The 21,835-nt window shown below is 41.5% G+C and overlaps 1 protein-coding gene across 1 annotated transcript in view; it reads right to left on the reverse strand.

The window, feature by feature from the left end:
* Window positions 1–21,835, reverse strand: part of CPS1 (carbamoyl-phosphate synthase 1) — a gene marked incomplete at both ends in the record, with an annotated part of 91,654 nt that overhangs the window by 57,821 nt on the left and 11,998 nt on the right. Inside the window, 11 exons of the mRNA XM_083865821.1 lie at window positions 2,309–2,437; window positions 3,195–3,352; window positions 4,425–4,614; window positions 8,089–8,184; window positions 8,865–8,963; window positions 10,459–10,536; window positions 12,623–12,764; window positions 13,141–13,247; window positions 13,784–13,912; window positions 15,015–15,104; window positions 19,711–19,803. Of these exons, the coding sequence (XP_083721947.1) occupies window positions 2,309–2,437; window positions 3,195–3,352; window positions 4,425–4,614; window positions 8,089–8,184; window positions 8,865–8,963; window positions 10,459–10,536; window positions 12,623–12,764; window positions 13,141–13,247; window positions 13,784–13,912; window positions 15,015–15,104; window positions 19,711–19,803 (1,311 nt within the window). The remainder of the gene's footprint in view (window positions 1–2,308; window positions 2,438–3,194; window positions 3,353–4,424; window positions 4,615–8,088; window positions 8,185–8,864; window positions 8,964–10,458; window positions 10,537–12,622; window positions 12,765–13,140; window positions 13,248–13,783; window positions 13,913–15,014; window positions 15,105–19,710; window positions 19,804–21,835) is intronic.

Here is a 21,835-nt window from a genome sequence, read left to right on the forward strand (position 1 = left end):
AAAGTTCATAACATTGATAACAAGTACTTCCTGTTTCTTTCCTTCTTTCTTCCTTTCTTAAAAATTGCTTTACTGTGATTTGAAAGGCATGTTTGAAAATATTTATGTGATATGATGGGGGAACAGTATATAAATAACAAATAGGAATATAAAACATCTAAGGCTTCAATCATGCAACAGACATGCTTTTATGTGGGCAGCCCCAAGGACTTCAATAGGAGAATGCTGCAAAAAGCAAAATGACTGAGTGATGGGAATGTAGGTGCCAAGCAAACACTACGTAATTAATAGCATTAATAATGCTGCTTGTCATTGGCATGATTTATTCTTAAACGAATCCTAAAAGTATTCCTCAGCACATGAGGCAAAAATGAAAAATACAGTTTGCTGGTAAATGAGCATAATCTAAGCAAATACATGGCCTTAATATTACCGGATAGAAAACATTGATCAATACTCTCTTAAAACCCTAGAAAGTGATGGGCACATTATCAATCCATCCTTTAGCAAAGCTTCTTGTTATAATGCTGCCCATGAATTGGCTCTTCAGTCTGGTCCCATCTGTCATTAACTCAAGCTGCTACTTAAACGTTGCCCTTAGCTCCGTTGCCAAAATCACACATAAAAAAGAAAAAAAGGGTTTGAGAAATGGCACTTTCACACCTGGCCTAAGGAGGCACTGACTTGGTGGGGATGTAGCAGGAACATCCAACCACTCCTGCAAACCAGCCCTGGATGCTCCTGTACGTGGTGCCTTCTCTCTGACAATGAGCAGCTCAGGAGACACAACCTCAAGGCCAGGTTAGCTGAACTAGCTGTGCTATCAAACACCCAGCTCTCTGAATTATAAACAGCTCAGTCCACTGCCTGAAAAGCCAGTTCACTGAATTACTACACATCATCTTCATAATGGCTGGGCTGTGGAAATGAGCATCCAAATTTGAGTTAATTCAACAAGGCCCAAATTGGTTTTCACTGTAAATTTTGAAATAGCAATACTGAACTGGGAGGTGATGTAGGCTCTCTGAGGGACAGGAGGCCTTGCAGAGAGATCCAGATCAATTTTAGCATTAAGCCATGATTAATGGGATGACATTTAACAAGTAGAAATGCCAGACTTCAAACTCAGGATGAAGTAACACCTGGCAGAAGTAGTGACTGGGAATAGCCCTGCAGACAGGAATCCGAGGGTGCTGGTAGGGAGCAGGCTTATTTTTAAAAAAAAAACCACAATGTGCTGATCCAAATCAGGTTCTCCTGCTGAAAAAACAGGGTTTTCCTACTGAAAAATGCTTTGATCTAAACCTGTCAGACAGCTGCACTCCCAGGGTTTATGGGTGAATTTCTGCTTCCTCCAAACACAGCCCATGAGTGAGCCTGAGCAAGTGACACGTTTCCAACCTCTCCATGGATCTGTAAGATGGAGTTCCTGCCCCCCTGCCTCCCCCACATGCTGCAGCCCTGTCCCCTGAGCCTCCCACAGCTGACACTGCCCAAGCAGTGTTTGTTCAGCAGACCCAAAGTCTGTCTGCATGGCAGCAGAGGTGGGGAACACAAGGAAGTCATCTGCACATATAGCTCTTTAGTGGCATCTGCAGTGTTTCTTTCTAGACATAAGTGGAAGATTTAGAGGCTCAGCAAACCAGGGTAAGACAAACCCAAGAATTCTAGAGACCCATAGGGATAAAGTTTTGTTTCCTGAAATTCTGCATTTTTGACAAGGAAAAAAGCTTTTGATTTGTTTTCTCCAATTACCTGTTTACTTTTCACAGCAAATGTTTAAACAATCCTGGATTTTCTATAGAAAAAGAGCTGTCTTCATAGCCAGAGACAGCTGATAGTTGTCAAATTATGAAGTGTAATCCTGCTAAATGAGCTTTTGACCTAGGAAAATGACCATCTTTAGACAACAACACAGAAGAGGCCCAAGCCTCCCAGCCCTCCTGTCCCTAAGACCACATTATTACTCAGCATTTCAAATGTTTCAACTTCCTTGACATTGTTCATAATCATTTATTCTTGAAACTAAGTGAATATAGGCCAAGATGTTTTTTTTCAGACAAAAATTGCTGAAAAACTTGCTCAAACTATGACTTGTTTGTCATGAATTTAAAAGATCTGCCACTGAGCCATTTTCATTATCTGTCAGCAGGAATCATGAAAAGAGGGCAGTTCCTAACCAGGGCAAAATTTTACAGATAGGATGGAATGTAAGATATGTACAATTCCAGTGTCTATGACATTAAAATAGCATTTAAGAAAATCTGATGTCCAGGTCTGTTCCCTGAGGTTGCAGTTCCAGGCATACCTTTGTCCCAAGGTCCAGCAAAGTCTCCTTATCAGGACAAATGCCAGAGCCCAGGCCACCCAGGGCATAGGCAGAACGTATCATGACAGGGTAGCAGATCTTTTCAGCTGCCTCCAGAGCATCTTCAACCTTAAAGGAGAGGGGAATACATTGCAGAAATAGATAGCAATTCAGATTAATAAAGCCTTCAACTCTGGTTACAAGGTTAACTGGAAATCCCATCAGTAAGGCACTAAACTGTCTGAAGATAAAATGAAAATAACAGAAGTTCACTTAATAATATTCCCTTTTTCTGCCAAACAGCAGAAAACTGAAACACGCACTTAAGGAGGTCATTTCTGTCCTTAGCTCTATGTGAACATCCTTGCTGTCATGCCATGAACAATGTCCATACCTGATCTGTCTACAAGGAGGGCAGAAAGTATGAAATTTCAGTATGAAATAACCCCTCCTAAAGACATCCCAGTTTAAGACTTGAACAGATCTTTCCACCAAACCAAATTTTATGTTTTCATACTCCCATCCTCAAGAAAGATTTCAATACTGCTGATTTTGTGGACCTCAAATCCTACCTCTAAATGCCTTGTATATGATTTAAGAAATGTACCCCTGACATGTCACATACTTTTGTGCTGCAGCACAGGAGTCACCCCAATATAATTTACTTTTCTTGTCAATTGGTAAATTAGGTTAGGCTTTTGCAGTGCTTAATTGCATTTTCACTCATTTTAAATCATGGTGACCCAGCATTAATCACCAAGGGTGCTGCACACACTGCAGCATCCACAGTTGCATTCCCTTTTCTCTCTACAAAATGAGAAATATTTTTATTAAGTCAAATGGGCAACAGTAATAGCAATCATATCTTCAAATTTATCTGATTTACCGATTCCACTGCAAGGCTGGGAGCAATCTTTTCATTTAGCTCAGTTAGTTTCTCAGAAAAAAGCTTTCTGTCCTCTGTAGCCATGATGGATTCAACTGAGGTACCAAGGACCTTCACACCATACTGCTGCAGCACTCCTTGCTTGAAGAGTTCCACTCCTGCAGAGTGAACAAAGACACAGTTCTGAGGATTGACAGTAGATGAAGAATCATAGAATTAGAGAAGGACAGGATGGTTTGGGCTGGAAGAAACCATAAAGCTCATCTCATTCCCCATGGGCAGGGACACCTTCCACTAGACCAGGCTGCTTCAAGCCCCATCCAACCTGGCCTTGGACACTTCCAGGGATCCAACGATAGCCACAGCTTCTCTGGGTATCCTGTGCCAGGGCCTCACCACCCTCACAGGAAAGAATTTAGAAAATTTAGAACAAAGAAAGTATTCAATATATATCTGATTAGCTGGCAACTTGTCTGGCCTCGTCCACAGGTTTGTTTGTTTGTTTGTTTGTTTTTGTTGGGGTTTTTTTTTGTCAGAACTCATAACCATACCATGAAATTTTCCATCCTCAAACCTATGAAATCTGGGATAATACTACAGTTACTGCTTGGCCATCATCTGCACCACAGAGCAATGCGGCACAGATGAATGTTGGTGCAAGAAGTTATATGAAGGTAACTTTTCCTTTTGATCTCTGCCTCAAGATAGTCAAAATATCCCACATCCAACTATGGTAACTAAGATTTAAGATGAAAAGCAGGACATATTAATTACTTTAAAGTACCAAACCCAGCAATGAGGTGTTAAGTTCACAGCTTAGGAATGATTAACCCCCCCATGGTTGTTATCTCTGCCTCTATCCCTCAGTAACCTGGCCAATGTGTGAGGCATGTGGGACTTGGATGCCTGCACAAATAAAATCTGCAGAACATGTGGTAGAATCATAGAATCATCCAGGTTGGAAAAGACCTCTAAGATCAACCAGTCCAATGTTACCATTAAATCATGTCCCCAAGTGCCACAACCACACACCTTTTGAGCACCTCCAGACTGTTTCAATGCCTGACCTTCCTTTCAGTGCAGAAATTTTTCCTAATATCTGATCAAAACTTCCCCTGGTGCAACTGGAGGTCATTTCCTCTGGTCCTGTCCTTTATCACTTTATTTGTTATCTGGTAAAAAACACATCTGTGCCTGCATGGAGTGCCAAGGCCCCTGTATCACACTCACCACAGTTGAGAGCAGTCTGGCCACCCATGCCCAGAATTATTCCATCGGGGCGCTCTGCCTTGATGACCTCCGTGACAAACTCTGGGGTGATGGGGAGGAAGTAGACAGCATCAGCCTGCTTTAAGCCAGTCTCATTGGTCTGCACTGAAGCAATATTGGGATTCATGAGGACAATTTTCACATTTTCTTCCTGAAAAATTAAAATCTGTCTTAAAAAATAGGCACACGTAGGGAAAAAGGTAACAACAGCAGCAGCACCAGCAAGAAGAGATGGGGTTCATTAAGCAGTTTGCCAACAGCAGAATTTAAAAAATATAAGAAGTCTCTCCTATAAGATACTTCTGGTCTGAAGGCTGAGCTAATGCCAATTCTTTACTTTTGTGCCTGTAAATCTTGAGAGAATGCAGACTCCCACATGATTCAGAAATTTGATTGAAATTGTTTAACACATTTAGGAGTTACACAGGAGAGACAGGTACAAACTCCAGCATACTCATGTCTGTCTTCCTTTGGATGTCAGATTAAAGGTGTTAAAGCAAAAAATTTAATCAAAAGCTAATCTTTTCTTGCCAAGAACTAGGTCTTTTGAAGTTTTCAGATTCTTGTACCAACTAGTAATACCAACAAAAATACTTTTTTTCCTTTGATTTTCCATAGAAATACTTTATTGTCCTGGCATTATCAGTTTAAAAATCTCAACCCATAACTTTTTTTATATGATGTTGCACATATTAAAAGACAAACTCTGCCTTTCTATCCAAGATGAAGGTTAGCCAAAATTTTACACTGCTCTTTCTCTGTCACAGATGAGAAACTGAGATGGAGTGATAATAGATAATAAAGTTTATTTGTTCCCTGCTGTAACAGTCTTGCCACTCTTTAGCTGCAGACAGAAATGCACTAGTTTGCTCATTAATAGAAAATTCTGAGTCAGAGCTGAGCAGCTCAATCCTCCTCACTCTTGAACTATTAGTACCTAATGAAGAAACCAACCAAGTTTTGCCAAAAAACTGCTAAAAAAGCTTTAAAAACCACACCAACCACATGCAGTAGACATGCAGATATAGAAACTCTTCTGCTTCATTGAAAAGGTGGACTGAAAAGTGCAAAGGCTCTGGCCTCATTTTTACAGGAACTCATTCTAATCTCCATCAACTTCATGTAAGGATAAAAAAAATAACAAATAGCATTTGCAAAAAATGCTAGTTATAGATGCAAGTTACACTTCAAAAGAAAGATTTGCTATATGGAAGTTGTTAAAAGGTTAAAAAATTACAATTCCCATTGAAAAGAGGAACAGTGACTATATATTTTAAATATTACAAAGAAACAGACTAGAGAAAATGCTTTGGAAGTGTTGCTAAGATCAGTACAGAAAGTGCTACTTTCCCTCAGTTCACAATAAGCATGAAAATGCCATAGGATTTTTCTGTGTTTGTTTAAAATTTCTGATTGTTTGTCTCACTACTTTGGGGGAATAAAGGAAATAGCTCACTTGGAGCAGTGGGATTCTCACTCAGAGCTCTCAGTATTCAAGTATTGGATAACATTTCCTCTCCTTTCTTTGGTAACTTAAAATCCTGCCTTAAAGACTGTCATTTTCTGCTGACCTTTTTTCCCTGTGAAAACTTGGATTTTTTTTCACTGAAGCACACTTTCCTTGGAAATGTGTGGAATAGGGGAGGGAAAGAAGATACAAAATCCTTATGGAAAATATTTTGGATTTAGACAAATGATCGTTAACTGGGTAGTTTTCATGGTGATGGTGAGGGAAAAGATCAAAACATTCTTCTCTAATCAATGCATTCAGAAACTCATGGCTACAATTCTTTTGAAACAAATGGGAGAGGGAGAAGTTTATCACTTTTCAACAAGCTGGACTATCTACACATCTCAGCTCTTTCCTCCTTGTTTATCTGGGACAAGGTGTGTTAAGGACCAACTAGCAGTGATGATGAGGATAATTAATGAGAGAATTAATGCTCTCTGTGCTGAGAGACAGGTTTCATTGATATCACATCATTCTGGCCCAGTTGCTTGGAATGTTAGATTTTAATCCACATGCTGTTTGCTCTTGCAACCCTTTCCTTCAGCTTCTGCCTTTTTTAGTTTTTTATAAACATACAGAACTCTGTGTAATGGTCACCAATACTGATGAAGACATTTATTACAACTCAATTAAAACAATATATTAGTAACCCTCCAGGAGGGTTCCATTTCTCCTTTTGTGTAATATCCACCTGTATTCAGCTGAGTTGGGATAATCCCCACTAAAGTTATCCAGAAGATTTTCCAGGTGACCACAAGCTAATCTGTGGTTCACAGATGCTTCTAGGCCTTGCTCTTCAGGGGATGTTCCTGCCTTTGATGTATATTTTTGCAGATACAGATTTACTGACTGTGGAAGTCCCATCTCCTCAAGACCTTTTAGTCTTTAAAAGAAGCACCCATTTAACTGTGCAGGACTGAATATTAGTATCAGTACCTTCTTATAATGAATGAATCAGCATCCAAGAGCCAAGCAGCACACAGCAGAATGAATCAGAACATCAGCATTGAGAATCAGTGTTGATTCATAAAAAAAAAAAAAAAAAAAAAAAAAAAAAAAAAAAAAAAAAAGTCTAAAGGGAAAGAGATTTCTTCTATCTCCTATTGACTGTCCATTCTCTCCCAGCCTTGTTCTGCAGCTTTTCTGGAGATACTTCCTTTCCAAATGGGTCATTATTGACACTCCCCAACTTTGGGATCCTCCACTCCTGGCTTGTACTTTTCTCTTGATGTGGTCAGTTTGAAAGAGTAGCCAGCAGCAGCAGCAATACAGTACACAAACAGCACACAAGCAATACAAGATGTGTTGTAGCATGGGGACAAACCAGACCACCCCTGATTATATTTAACACTAAAACTGATTTTTTTCAGGGTCAGCACAGGAATAGAATGTTTGTGACATCAGGACAGCCTCAGAACCACTCACAACCATCACCTCATTGAAGGCAGCTGCTACTTCTGCTCTGACTCTATCAGGCCTCTGCAAGCTCCCCTTTCCTTATTCACATGAACTTGGGGCCCAGGTAACTCTTACATTACCAGTAATAACCCCATCACAGGACATTCTACCCTTCTACACCTTCCCCTAGCAGGAACTTTTGCCCTAGTAACCTTTCTAGGACCTGTTCTGGAAACTAAACTTGACATATATGACCTTTAAAAAGTTCATCCTATTTCAAATAAATACCATTTAAAAATCTGCCTTCATGAGGGGTTCTTTTGTATAGCAGTAGCCAAGTGTTCAGCTGTTACTGCTTGTCTACTTTTGTTGACACACCATGAAGTTCCAGGTTTTCAACTCAAGTACATCTGACCATATTCCTCTTCTTCCTCCATTTCCATTCAGTTTAACAAGCCTAGAGCAACCAGGCACACATCACAAATAACAAACTGCTTGAAGACTGTGAAGGAAACCCCAAGAACATCTCTTTGGATGATAATTCTGAGTGGTTAACTCGCATCATTCAACCAGCAAGTTCACCAACAGAAATTGCTAATTTTCCCTACGGTCATTTATCCTCACTAGCTTCCCTGCCCCAGCTGGACAGAGTTGGAGGATCAGTTTAGCTGTGAGAAGGGAAAGATGAGGGTTAGTGTTTTCACAGTATCTCCTCACCTTCAAGGCTTTCACAGCCTGTGATCCAGAGTAATCAAATTCCCCTGCCTGACCAATTGAGAGACCCCCGGATCCTAGAATGAGAACCTTGGAGACCTGCAAGTGTCAAATGGCATGAAAACATTCAGTCAGTGTAGTGGATATTGAAATAAACAGAGACTGTGCAGCACTGAACAGTCTTAAATTACAGAACATAAGTTTTCAAAAGATAAGTCACTTTCCAAATCACCTCAGTTTTACTTCTTAAAATATTTCTACTGGAATTCTCCCATTTATTTCCATTGAGAGAAACATGTGACCCATGGATAGGGCACAAAATAAACATGTTCATTGTATCATGTGCAGCCATAGACAACCATGCCTCACTTTGGCTGCCCACAAAATCCTGCTGCTTCTAGGACAGCAAAACTATCTGAAATTCAGCTCACGTTAGGAATTTCAGACTTATTTGCTAAGCAACTGAGCACCAACATTATCCTGCTGGCACGAAATCTCATGGCCAGATTATCCCAGGGCACCTCATTATACTGCTATGAGAGCATCTTTCTCAGGAGATGTGCAAAGAAAATACGTGAAATATCAGAAGTTAAAACTCCTTCAAAGAAAACAGAGTTAATAACACAAGAGAGGCCAGATGACTGTGAGATAAGCAGCTGTCAGGACTTTTCTAAGAGAAGCCTCCTATGACTTCCATGTGCTATTTTGTGCCGTGGGTTCAGTAGGAATTAACTGGCTCCCAGCCTCACAGACAGGCATGAAAATATCTGTACACTGACCTCCACTCTAGAAGCTGTCACTCCAGCCTTGGGAAGGACCGAGGGAATGGTGGTGCCTTTCCCTCTCTTAACCATGGAAATAAATGAATCAAATAGGAACTAGGAAAAAACAAACACATGTATTTACTGCCAAAGTCAAACTAAACGCAAACCAAGCAAAGAAGGAAAAGCCAGGGCATTTGTGAACTCATGCAATCAGCTCTGCTCTGCTGCCTTCAGCAGGCAGATTTACACCATCTCAGAAGAGAGATCATTATTTGAAATTTATATAACAACTTCGACACATCTGACAAAGCTGCATTCAAAAAAGTGAGGTCATAATCAGGAAGAAAACACACATCAATCATGTCTGTGTGCTCTGTTTCTGTGGGGCTGCCAGTGCAACGAGTGAACGTGCATCAAATCTAAAACACAGAAGAGCCTTCACTGAACCAGCTCAGGGAACCATCTGGAATGGTTCCTCCTACAGAGCAGGGTTCTGAGCAGGGATAGCTAAACATCAGTTGTGCAAAATCAGCCTTGTCCTTCCAGAGGAGGTCCCAGGGCAGCTGTCAGAAAAGTGCTCTCCAAGCAGGCAGGGCAGGCAGGCAGCAGGATCCTCATTGGAATCGGGCAGTGGGACAGGCTCCTCACCCACCCCACACCTGCCAGGCTTCTACCACACAGCCTCTGAGGCTGGCTGATCGCTGGGAATTACCTGTGGAAGGAGTGTGGACGGGTCCTACAAGCCTATCAGGGTGGGCACTGTGTTACCAAACCATCCCAACTGTGGGAGTACACAGCCTTGGAAAAGACACACAGCTGAGTTTTTTGAGGTCTCTGATATACACCAGTCAATCAGAATGCTATGAAAGTTCCTGACATCAAGAGATTTATTTGCAGATTTAATCAACATCATCAAATTAAGATTAAAATAAGCATTTCTAGGTATTCTTCCATCTTCGTCTCTCAGGAAATGCTAAATAGTTTATTTATGTTCAGACATGCTTCCTCTGCCTTGCACATCCCCTGACACTGCTTAGTCATATTCTGTGACTATGCAACCAGTTGTTACAGAATTTGTGTGAAGTCACAGACGGGGGATTAAAATTTCATTTCACTTAGGAAAACCAGAGTGAGGAAGTATGAATCCATTTACATAACTCTACAGTAATTATAAAATTTGGAAGTGGAACTAAAGTGTATTAGAAAGTTAATGATTTTATTACAAAGCATCTGGCTAGCATTTTTGCCTGTTACCATAAAATTCTATTCCTTTTGCAGTCTCTTTTGCAAGAGATTTGAGCCTGATCCTGCAAAGGCTTAAGCACTTTAGTAACTTCCAACACAGAGATAATCCCACCAGGACTCCATACATACACATCATATGAATGGAATCACTGATCCAAAGCACTAAGAAGTCAATAGACCTCTTGCTGCTGATTGTAATTAGCTCCAGATCAAGCTAAGCAGACACGAGCCTATACCTGACTGGGCCCTTTGCTAGGATCCTGACACTCCCAGACCCAAAATTTAGAACCATCACCAACTGGTACATCAGCTGATAAACATCTGCACTCACAAGGCCATCTGAAAGCAAGCCCTCATACATTACCTCTGTGTCCCTTGGCCCAGGATTTGCATCTGGATAGAACTGCACTGTAAAAATCGATCTGGTCTCATGCATAATTCCCTGCAGGAATAAAAGAGACTCTCTTAGACACCTCCTGACAAGCCAGTGAACAGAAAGCCACAACTTATCCCTACAAGCACTGAAGGCCAAAGGACTGACTTGTTTCTAGGGGCTGTCAAATTCACACCCATTTCATTCCCAGTCTCGTGTTCTGCTGTTAACCCTCCAGGGTCTGTGCAACCCTCAGTCCTGGGACTGCGCAAAGAAGAAGAACATGCCTGGCAAGAAAAGATCACCTGGGACAAAGCTGTTATGGAATTAATGGTTTAGTCATCCCAAGCTGATTGGTTCTGTCATAGAAAAACTGGATTTTGGTCACACTCTTGATTTCCATAATTCACTTTAAATGCTGACACAGGGCCTTGATCTCTGCCCTGGGTTGGGCAGAGTGATGAAGGAACAAACAACAGCTATGAAGGACCTAAATTGAATTTAGAGACAATGTTTGTGGTTTCAGTTGGAGCCAGGAAAAAATGATTTCTCATTTGAGTGGCCTGATAGCACCAAGAAGCACGATCCACTGGGAGACTGCCCCACAGATGTCATTGCTCATGAGAAGTTCCTCAAGGGGAAATTCAGGGAAAAGTAGTCCTGATACAACCTGCTTCCCTCAGGAATGGACAAAGGAGCCCAAACAGTCTCACATAGAGCCACAGTGCCATCCAGAGCTTCAGGGTGGGATGTCAGGGTAGGACAGGGATGAGCTACTGACCACAATATTATGGTATGAATTTCTGCTCTCAGAGCAAAGGGTTCCATCAGTCTGTCACATTTTCCCTGAATGCTCATGTTCCTTGTAGTTTCATACAAATACATTTTTAAAATGTTCACATCATGTCTTGTCACTATTTGGAAACCTGTGCTAGCCCTGTAATAGGTCAGGTCAGCCACATGAAATGTTTATTCTTTTTCAAGCAGAGGAATGCAACACCCTGCACACAACAGACTATCCAGCCCTGATCCTGTTTGTGCATGCTAAACCAACATGGTCCTCGGCCCTCTCCATCTATGAAGGCTTTGGAGACTGTTGCTGCTTTGGGGCTCACAAAAATGGTTTTTTAGCTCACATGAAAGAACATCATTCTACTGGATCTAGAAGACTCATGTCTTCAGTGAGAAGACTCATCACTTTTGTCTCCAAATTCCAGCTAAAGCAAACATGAAAGGCCTGGGAATTAACAGGTTTATTTTGTCAACACAGTGAAAATAAACTCATTTCAAAATTGAGCCAAACAGCTGTAAATATTTTTTGTATTAAGGTTTTGTTTGGAAAAAATTGTCTATGTTTAGATACCATTCTGTGTTCAGATATCCTTCTGTAAGGATAAAGACAACAGCAAATGACAAACCAAACTTATTCTAAAATCATCAGATGGGTAGCTCAGAACAGCACTGTTCAATCTTCCAGACTTGATATTGGGCATTCATACAAAACAAGAGAGAGGCATATTTCCATGAGGGAAACTTCATTTGAAAATACCTTCTTTTCATTGATTTCCTGAAAATTAACAAGATTTCACTAACTTGCACAACATTGGACATTATGTAAAAGATTTGATGTGGGCAATTACAAGCCTGAGATCTCAAATGTGAATGTCATTCAACATTGGACTTCTATCTTAGACCATGCAAGTTATTCTCTAAGGGCAGCCCCTCTCCTTCATGACTTTGGTCATTGGACTTTGGTTGCTAGAATTAGATTTACAATAACAGATGAAACTTGATGGCAATGATATCCCATTTCTGTGCTGGGCAACACAGAACCAACACAACAAACTGGTGACACAGGCTTGCACTGCTGTGGCACAAGCCCTAAGTGAACAACATTGGCAATAGGGAAATCATGGAAATTAATAAGGCTTCTTCTCAGGGAAATGATAAAGTCACTGCTGCAGTGGGGCTGGTATAGTGGGGTACCCATCTTACCCTGGCTGTAAAGCAGAGCTTCAGGCAAAGCAGATGGTCAAATCAACAAATTTACCTTTGATTATGTGATAGCAGGCTTACAGGAGATGAAATTAAGCTTACAGGAGGTGAAATAAAGCTTACAAGAGGTGAAGTAGCGGGTTCTCTGTGCAGAGCTCACCTCGTTGGTTTGGTCATTGGCATTCACAAAGAGAGGCTTCCAGCCAGGAGGGAGGGCAGAGCTGTGGATGGCGTAGCCATGGTTCTGAGCAGTGATCACAGCCTGCCCATTCACTGCATTCAGGACAGGCTGGTTCTGGCCCCTGCAAGAAAAAGGGATCAGAGGACAGAACTGCCAAATGGGTTCAAGTGCCACAATCAGGAGGAGCTGATAACTGTGGGGCTGTACATAACAGTTTAATAGTAGCAGTAAAATACTTGCAGCCAATCTCAAAATGATAAACCCTAGGTGAAACTTCACTATTCTTCGGCTTGATAGGGATAAATGACATCATTTACTTTCAAAAAAACACTCAAAAAAAAAAATAGAGCATGATATGGCAGTTTAAATCAAAGGCAAGGAGAATGGCTGGGACGAAGGAGCAACATTACTGAGGTGCCAGCCACTCCTAAGGCAGTTCACTGCTGTTCCATAGCCCTTTCCAAAGATGTCCTGCCTGAGGAGAAGAGCTGCCGCACCTGTTGGCCATCTGCATCTTGTAGGAAGTAGCTCCAGCTGCTATTCCAGTGATTAGATGCCCCATGCTAATTCCAAACAGGGGCTCTGGGCGATTGCTCTCCAGGACCTAAAATGAAAAGGTTTTCAATAGACATTGGAGTGCCTCTGTCCAACAATTTCAGCATAAACCATGCTAGTTCCCTCACAGACCTGGGGAAAAGCTCAATGCCAGAGTGGCAACAACCTGTGAAGGAAAGTTTCCTCCTTTCCTCTGGTTCAGAGAGAAGCCTCAGAGCACAGCTATGGTGCCACAGGGAATAAGCAATGACTGCATTCCAGCCCTTTAGTGTGTGATGTTATTCCAAGTGGTACCTCTGAAATCAGTGCTGTTCTTTCCTAAGGTCACAGAGGACCTGAAAGAGCACAGAGTACTTCAAAGCACTGGTATGGCAATTGTGGTCATCATGTTTGCCACCATGTATTGTTCACCAAGGTCTATAAAGCCTTGTTGTAACTATTGGGCTGGAGACAAATCCCACCAGAACAACACGAGGAATATTCCAGGCAGCTGAAATGTCTGAACAACATTTGGCCCATAACAATCCACTTCTTCTTCAAGCACTTAAAAAAAAGTATAATCAGCCTATAGGCATTGCACTGTACCTTTCTGACATTCTGAATTACTTCCTGGGCCTTCATGGGATCCCCTGGACCTCCAGAAATTATGAGTCCATCATAATCCATGCCAGTGAAATCATGGTCCCATGGAACCAAATGCACTTCTGCACCTCGCTAAAAAAAAAAAAAAAGAAACCACCAAAAAACCCATCAACAACAAATAATAAGGGAATAAGAAATGAAGGGAGGAAGAAAACAGATGATTTTTTTAAGGAGGTTCTTCCTATGCTGTCTGCTGTCATGTCCCAGAGCTTGAGTTTGTATGTCAGTCATCAGTTATCTCCTTTGCCCATGATGCAGCTTTTCTCCACTATCTGACCATATTACTTCCACAAAAGTGGTAGACTTGGCTCTTTTGAGCCACCTCAGTGTTTGTCAAGTAACTCTGAAATCCACTGATGAGATAAAAACTTACTAATGGAAAGCAAATAAGTGTGTACATACACACATAATGTATGTTCACTTGTACACAGTGCATTCATCCTAACTGCTAAATTAGGGCTTCACAGCCTTGTTCTGTGAAGTAGTCCTACACATCAAAAGTGAGATGAACATTCACATTAATTAAAAATTGAATCAGGGAAATCCTGTGCATCTAGAGAATATGAGGACATTGCCTTCTGTCCTCCTGCATGGCTAAAGAAGCAAGAACTGCTGCATCACTGTGCTGAAAACAGGAAAAGCTTTTCACAGAATTCTAGAATCAAAGAATAACTTGGGATACAGGAGCCTCATGAGGTAATCAGGTCCAGTCCCTGTGCAAAGCAGGGGTAATTTCCACTTTAAGGCATGTTGCTGAGGGCCTGGGAAGCTGTGTCTTTAATATCTTCAACAATGAACATTCCACAATTACTTTGGGTCTGTTTCAACCCTTCACCACCATCATCACATTTTTTCCCCTCCATTTATTTATTTTTAACAATGCTGGGTTGACCTTTCTTCATTGTTCTTCAGAGAAGTTATGCCTCATTTTTTGGAGTTCTTCCCATGGCTGAGAGGCTGCTGTGCAGGTCCTTTTCCTTATCCCCTCAATATACTGTACCAAGTGCAGAAAACACCTCCCAGTGCATAAAAATAGTCCCAAAAATTGTGCCTCACCTTAGGAGGGCAGCTAACTTTAAAATGCATGTGTCCACATGGAGGGAAGGCTCTTGAGTACAGGTGAGGTCTTTGCCAAAGCAAAACAAGTGACAAGGGACATCAAGCACCGACCTACCTTTACCAGCAGACGGATAACGTTGTGCTTCAACCCACAGTCAACAGCTACAACTTTAATTGGATTCCCTCTGCCATAAATCTTGACTTCCTACAAAAACACAGACCATGTAAATGACAGATGACTCCCTGCCCCCAAAACACAGAGAAGATGGGCAGCAGAATAACTTTTCACCAATGTGCAGCAACTGGTATTCAACAATCAATTTAAGTGGAAATCTCCACTGCAGACATTAGTGCTTCCTTCATCTTTCTGTGGAAGTAGAAGTTATACTGCTGTTTTATATGCTGTTGATTACAGCAGTAATGCAATTCCTAAGCAATCACTCGTTTCCATAGCTAATGACAAGCTTTTTTCCTGTGTGTCACCCCATCAGCAGTGAAGCAAAAAGCCAGTTCTCACAGATTATTTGAGCCCAAGAGAAACAGGCCAGATACCCAGTGAGAGACTTTCAGCTAAAGTGCAATCATCCTGCTGATGCCAGTGCAGCAAGGCTACTTCACAGCAGCTACAGCTCCATCACATGAAACACCATCCCAACTCTCCAGTCCCAGTGAGAACAAAGCCCAGCACAGCTGAGGACAGCCTGTGAGTGACCTCCTGTGCATCATGGCAGTACAGACCAGGCAGGCCTGTCACCGAGCATGGCCTGTGTTCCTATGGACCTGGCAGCTTCATCTCACAACTTCTCCTCTTCCAGCTGCTGTTCCTTAACCCATTCCACAACATAAATTGTCACCAGTCCCAAATATGGATAATTATGCTTTGTACACCCAGTTATCTACTGGTCACAGCCAGAAGAGAAGAAAATTAAGTCAAACCACTGTATGTTTTATGGCCTTGATACTGTGCCATTGCAGACTCACTCAGACAGCTCCAGCACCGATGTAAGGTTACTTATGGACAGCTTCTTTCTGAAGCTTGCTGAATTATTTCACTTGCTACATGACTGTAGCAGTTATTGATTTAATTCATCAATAAGCAAATAAGGCTGCCTTCTTTCTCCTAAAAACAAACTCTGCTTACCTTCAGCTACACTCAGCTTCTGAAAGCTGATATTGACAAATGTATTTTGCCCAAAGTGGCTTTTCTCTTGGGTATCATGGAAAAAACTTTTTTTTTTTTTTTTTCTCTTTTAGACTAAGTAATTCCCTTTTAATCAGCTTCTCTGGCATCCATATTTCACATCTGGGCCTCCTCATGAAAAGATACTAAAATCCATGTCCAATATGGCTGGTGCAGGGTGACAAACTGATTTTTTTAAAGGAGAAATATGGCCAGCCAAAAGGCAAGGCATGCCCTCAGCAGATAATTCAAGATAAAGTTTGTTAGCAGGATATTGCAACTCCTCCCTGTGTGTTACCCTAACTTAGTTCTTGTTTGAACTTTTAGAGATTGAAATGCAGAGATTTCTAGTGATGCCTTAGGATTTAGCTTTTATATTTTTCAGATCCTGTACTGCTTTAGTGTATAAAACCAAAACTCCATAGTCTGTCAGCTACTGTTCTCCCATTTTATTCAGACAAACAAAAACTCAAGGACACCTCACTGTCTCAGGCCCCAGAAAGTTTAAACAAGAGTTGGGGGGAGCAAACTGTGGGTATATGACTTCATTACCTGAAGCTTTAACTGGAGGATTAACCCCTGATATATAAATGGACCAAACTTATATCTGTATGAAAAACTCATGATCATCACCCATCTTTGGGTAGCCTCTTGGAGGCTTCTGACTGCCCAAGGTGTACCTATTGAAGGCCTTTAATAAATACCCACTTTTATTCTTTTAATCTTGTCTAGCCTCTGTTCCAGACAGCCACTAGAATGCAAGAGTGTGTCCTGTGTGAGGACAGCTCTGATCATCATCAGGAGAGACTTACTTCCATGTCAGGAGCAAGGGTGCAAGAGATGGAGTGCAAGGAGCACCTCCATTCACTAAAAGGCTTCCAGCTGCTGCACATGAATCACCAATGGTCCCTACTCCATCTACATGCTCTCCCTCCTACACATGAGGATGTGGCTCAGCCTGAGTCAGTAGTGTTACCACTGCTGCTGTGACTCCTAGTGTGTGATACAGAAAGGAGGTTTTTGTATGGGAAGGTATCTTGTAGTTCACATTACATAGTCAGATGGCAAAGTATCCTAGAACCCTTTTTCAGAATGAGAAGAATCATACTGAATCTGGGTCTTGTTAGATCACTTGAGGCTTCTGATAAGAAGCCATGCCTGACAACATTCCATGGTATCTTCACAGGTACTGATACACAAGTGGATTCAGGTTCCAACAGTCCATAGTGAAACTGTATCACTGCACAGGAATTTTATGGGTCTTCTACCTGCTGTCCTTCAAGATTCTGGGTGGTGGGTTTCAAAAATCCCAAGAACATTACGGTGTTTGATTCTCACAGAAACTAACTTAGTGTCCTGTGCCAGAGATCCCCTAAGAAAAACTCACCATCCTTTTCAAAAGAGGCTTTAGAAGATCCCTCAATTTCTCACAATATCCATACTTGAAAACATAACAAAATATTATGAAGCAAAGACTTCCTTCAAAGGTTCTCCTCAGCTGTTCTCATGACCAGAGGGAGTTGTGGGGCAGCACTACTTCAAAGTACTTTAGTTAACTTTACTTTCAAAACTCTTCCCATTCAAATTAATTAGTTATGATTTGTTACATTTTCTTCAGCAGCATGACCAATTTTAGATGTTGCTGTCTCCACAACCACTTGTCTCACTCTGCTCTGAAGAGACTTGACCTGTCCCCTGCATCTGGCCAAGAGTGTGTTTAGTGTGCTTAACTCAGAGAAGAATCAGAGAACTGTTAAAATACATTCCTTCTAAAGCCAGAGGATTTCCCTGTTCACAGCACAGCCCATAAAAAACTGTCCCAGTCTGAAAGGATTATGTGGGAGGGCTGCAAACCAGTGGTTAGGGAGAGTAAAATCTCCTGCTGGTACTAGTGCTGAGAACAAAACCAGTACATGGGCCTGCATGTGTGGAGAGGTGTGACCTTTTAGCTTGGCCTGGTTAATTATCTCTCATCTTCTCTGGGACCCTGACAATCATATGCACCAAAAAAAAAAAAAAAAATCTCCAACATAAGTGCTTGCAGAATACTGGCAGTTTTCTGCACTCCTTGCCTGGATAGGCCATGTTAGCAAACACAGTCTGAATCAACAGCATCTAATCAAGGTGGCAGGGGGTGGGTAGAATATAATAAGAAAATCAATCACTCCTAGTGTACAATAGATAAGCAGATTCCAGATCATACTGTATGCTGATCTACATGAAAATCACCATTCGGCAACAGATAGATTATCATGTCCAGTAATTACCAACATTAAACAGCTTACCTCATTTACAGCTTTATATGTGATGTTGTTTTTAAGCCTATAAAATGAAGTTATAAACATAACGAGACCACTAAAGTGCTGTTAATCTTATTATATCTCCCTTTAAGAAGCTATTTTCAGCATCTTTACAGCAATTCTGTCTCAGTAATTGCAGAGTTTAGCATCAGCAATCTTACCTGATTCTGAGACACTGACTCGAAATGGCTCCACCTGCACCTTGCAATCCTAGATCACAACCTCAGTAAGCAATTGGCATGCTGCTGTGTGGCAACAAGGCTCAAGCACAGTGGAGGTGTTGGCATGAGCTGGGGAGATCCCTCATGGTGGGATTTGCAAGGTGGCATTTGTATTGCAATGGCATCCCAGTGTACCAGTTACTACTGTAAATCCAAGCCTGGATGGAGAATTCTTCAAACTCCCCCCTTGCTTGCTGACCAGTCTGTTCAGGACTGCTTTTCATCCATGCCATGAACACACCAGCTTGTGTGCAGAACAGTACACAACCAACTATTTGCAGAGCTCTTCCAGAGCCTCACTGACCTCGAAGGAACTGGAAACAGCATAGCAAGCATGGAATTTGCAAAAGGGACTCATACACTCAGTTCTCACTCCAGTCAACAGGATTAAGCATCCAGGGCACTCTTTATCCCCCAGTAAAATCCCCAAATGAGTCACAAATTAAGGCACTGGCCCTTGCATTGGTATGGAATAGTTACTATTTTCAGTACGGCCTGGTTTCCTACATCCACATGATTTCTAACATTCTTCTCAGCTTGTAGTTAAACATGGTTTTCTTGCCCTGTTAACAGTAAAAACTTCACTGCTGGTCTGTTCAGATCTATGGGCACAGCAGCCAATTCCAGTAATACCAGATGCAGGGGATTCCTAATTTGGTCTGGTTTTGACATCTAGAAGTCTCTTCTGCAATCACCCCAAAAAATCAAGCCTGAACACAGATTATCAAATGGAATTCTGATGTTTCCTAAAATTTTTTTAAGGAAAGAAACCATTCTTTTTATTAATTCTTTTTATGTTTGAAAACATCCACCATATACCCAGTCTAACTGTATCCCCAATACTTCTCTGTCTTTGTAACACACAACCCTCTGATCAGAGTGGGGTTCAGACCACATTCAGCTCAACACAAACCATTTTTTATCTCAAACACTGCACCTAAGGAGCCACGGGGATATTGAGGAAACAGTCCACCAAAGGTCCAGAAAGGTGCATGGTTTAGAAAACATCTCTAAATTGTTTGCTTAGAAAAACTGGTTGATCCCCAGAGCAAATGAGGAGCAGCTACTACCTGGAGTGTACAGCCCGAATACTATGGAAGAACTTCTCACCGTTGTTGAAACTTCTGCAATTAGGTTTTGCTTATTTGGGTCTGCAAACTCCACAGGTTGACCTTCAAATTCAATCTTCCCAAGTACTGTGCCCTGTGGAAATACACCAAAAAACAAACATGAGCAAAGGAGAAGCTGTGAACACTGGGATGAGGTGTTGACAGGCCCAGCAACTGCAACAGCTGTTTAAAGATGTTTTCAGGCTGTTTATAACAATTTTCAGTATTTTCAGAAGTTTATGAGCCTTCCTTGGTATAAAAAATCTGTTTAAACCCTTAATTTGGGGAGAGACATTATCAGCAGTAATATTTGTTAATAGGCAGTCTGGCAAGCTGTGTTGTGACATTAAATTGAATTGTCTTCCACGAAGATCAGAATTCAGATCTCCACATAATTGTCATGTAGATCTGGGAGTAATCCACAAAGCAGTTTGAAGATCTTTTGGTTTTGGAAACCCACTGTGAGGTTTTCAGCTGCCTCCTGTGGACAGCTACAAGGCAGCAGAACTGGTGTAAAGTAAAGCTGTGCAGGAGGCAGGTCAGCCCAGTTGTTTTCTGAATAAACTGTTAAAAATAAAAATCACCTCTAGCAAGCCCCAGTCTATATTGCTGTTACCACCTGGCAGAAGCTAGGACACTCTTGTTCTGCCAGCAGCATATCCTTCTTCTTATTGAAGTTCTCAGTGGAAAAAAAAATCCCAGCTTTTGTTTGCCCCCCTCCTGGAGTAAGTGGGATTAATCTAGGGTTAACCTCTTCTCAGCAGGGGAACAGGGAGTGCAGTGCAGAAGTTTTCAAGGATGGAAGGGGAAAGTAAAACAGAGGAAGTTGATGTTTTGTGGTAAATTTATCACATCCCACTTCCATGATAAAATATGTTGAACTCAGCTTGCTCTGTGGATATTACACCAGTATTCCCACTGGGATTGCTCCTTGGATTTAGTGATTCTCCTTTGAGATACTTCCCTGGCTTGCCATACCTGAAGTATCCTTGCCATTTCTCTAGGGAAAGCAACAAGCAATATCTTGCACTGCCATGCACATTAATAAAGGCAAGTTTTAAGGACAGAGTTTTGTCCCTAACAGTGGCTGGCATCCTGTGTCTTCTTGAGTAGCACCTTACACCAAAAGCTGCTCCAGGCTGCTTCACATGAAGCAGAAGAAGATCAGTATCATCTTCAACAAGTCCTATTCTTGGAAATGAGGGTCTTGAGTGGTGCTTGAGAGCTGGAGTTCATAGAGTGCCACCACACAGTGAGTTCCATAAATGCTGATGGCAAAGCTCTTAAAGCCCTTGCTCTCAGCCAAATGGTGCCCTGCATTTACTTTTAGTCCAGTTTAACAACTCATTGCTTATTTCTGCATTTATCATAAGGAAGACCCGCTCTCACCCCCAATTTTTGTAGAGACAGACAGTAATAAATACTAAGTAGGTTTTTTTCAACCTGAAAAAACTGGGTGAAGAGGTGACATTGTGCACTTTTTAAAAAGCCATACACCAATACCACTCAAAGTCATGGTATAATGGGACTCGCTACCACACACTGCTAAGTTACAGGACAAACACTGAAAGTATTAATTTTGGATAAAAGGAACAGTGATTTATTATGTCTTAAGAAAGCAGAGAACATGTTGCCATTTTCTATTGTATTAAATTGTATTTGTATGCTACCTGTAAGAGCAGGTCAATGCCAAATCTTCCTACAAGAATTCATTTCTACAAATATTTCTCTATTCAAGCTGAGCCATTCCTGCTTTGTTCTGTGGAATGAAAGGGGACATAGGGCTGGGCTGCAGACTGAAAATTGATCACTTAAAGAAAAGAGCAGCTTCAAATAATCCATTAGAAAGGAAGAGCGTCCCGGGCAAATTTACATTCAGACTGGCTTTGATCACTGTTTCAGCCAGAGTGAAGTGTACCTTCACATTAACCTTCACTCCATAACATAATCCTACCTGTGACCTTCAATTGTCAGCTCTTGGATAGCAGAGAAAAGTAATGACTATTGAAAATAATAGCAGGTTTCAGCCAAAGAAAACCAGGTGAGGAATCCATCTTAGATGACTGTAGGCATTCCTTTGTCTCAGAGGAGCAGGGGAATTTGCACTGACCAAAGGTGCCACTGTC

The sequence above is a fragment of the Zosterops lateralis genome, assembly GCF_965231275.1.
Source record: "Zosterops lateralis genome assembly, chromosome: 7".
NCBI classification, from domain to species: Eukaryota; Metazoa; Chordata; class Aves; order Passeriformes; family Zosteropidae; genus Zosterops; species Zosterops lateralis.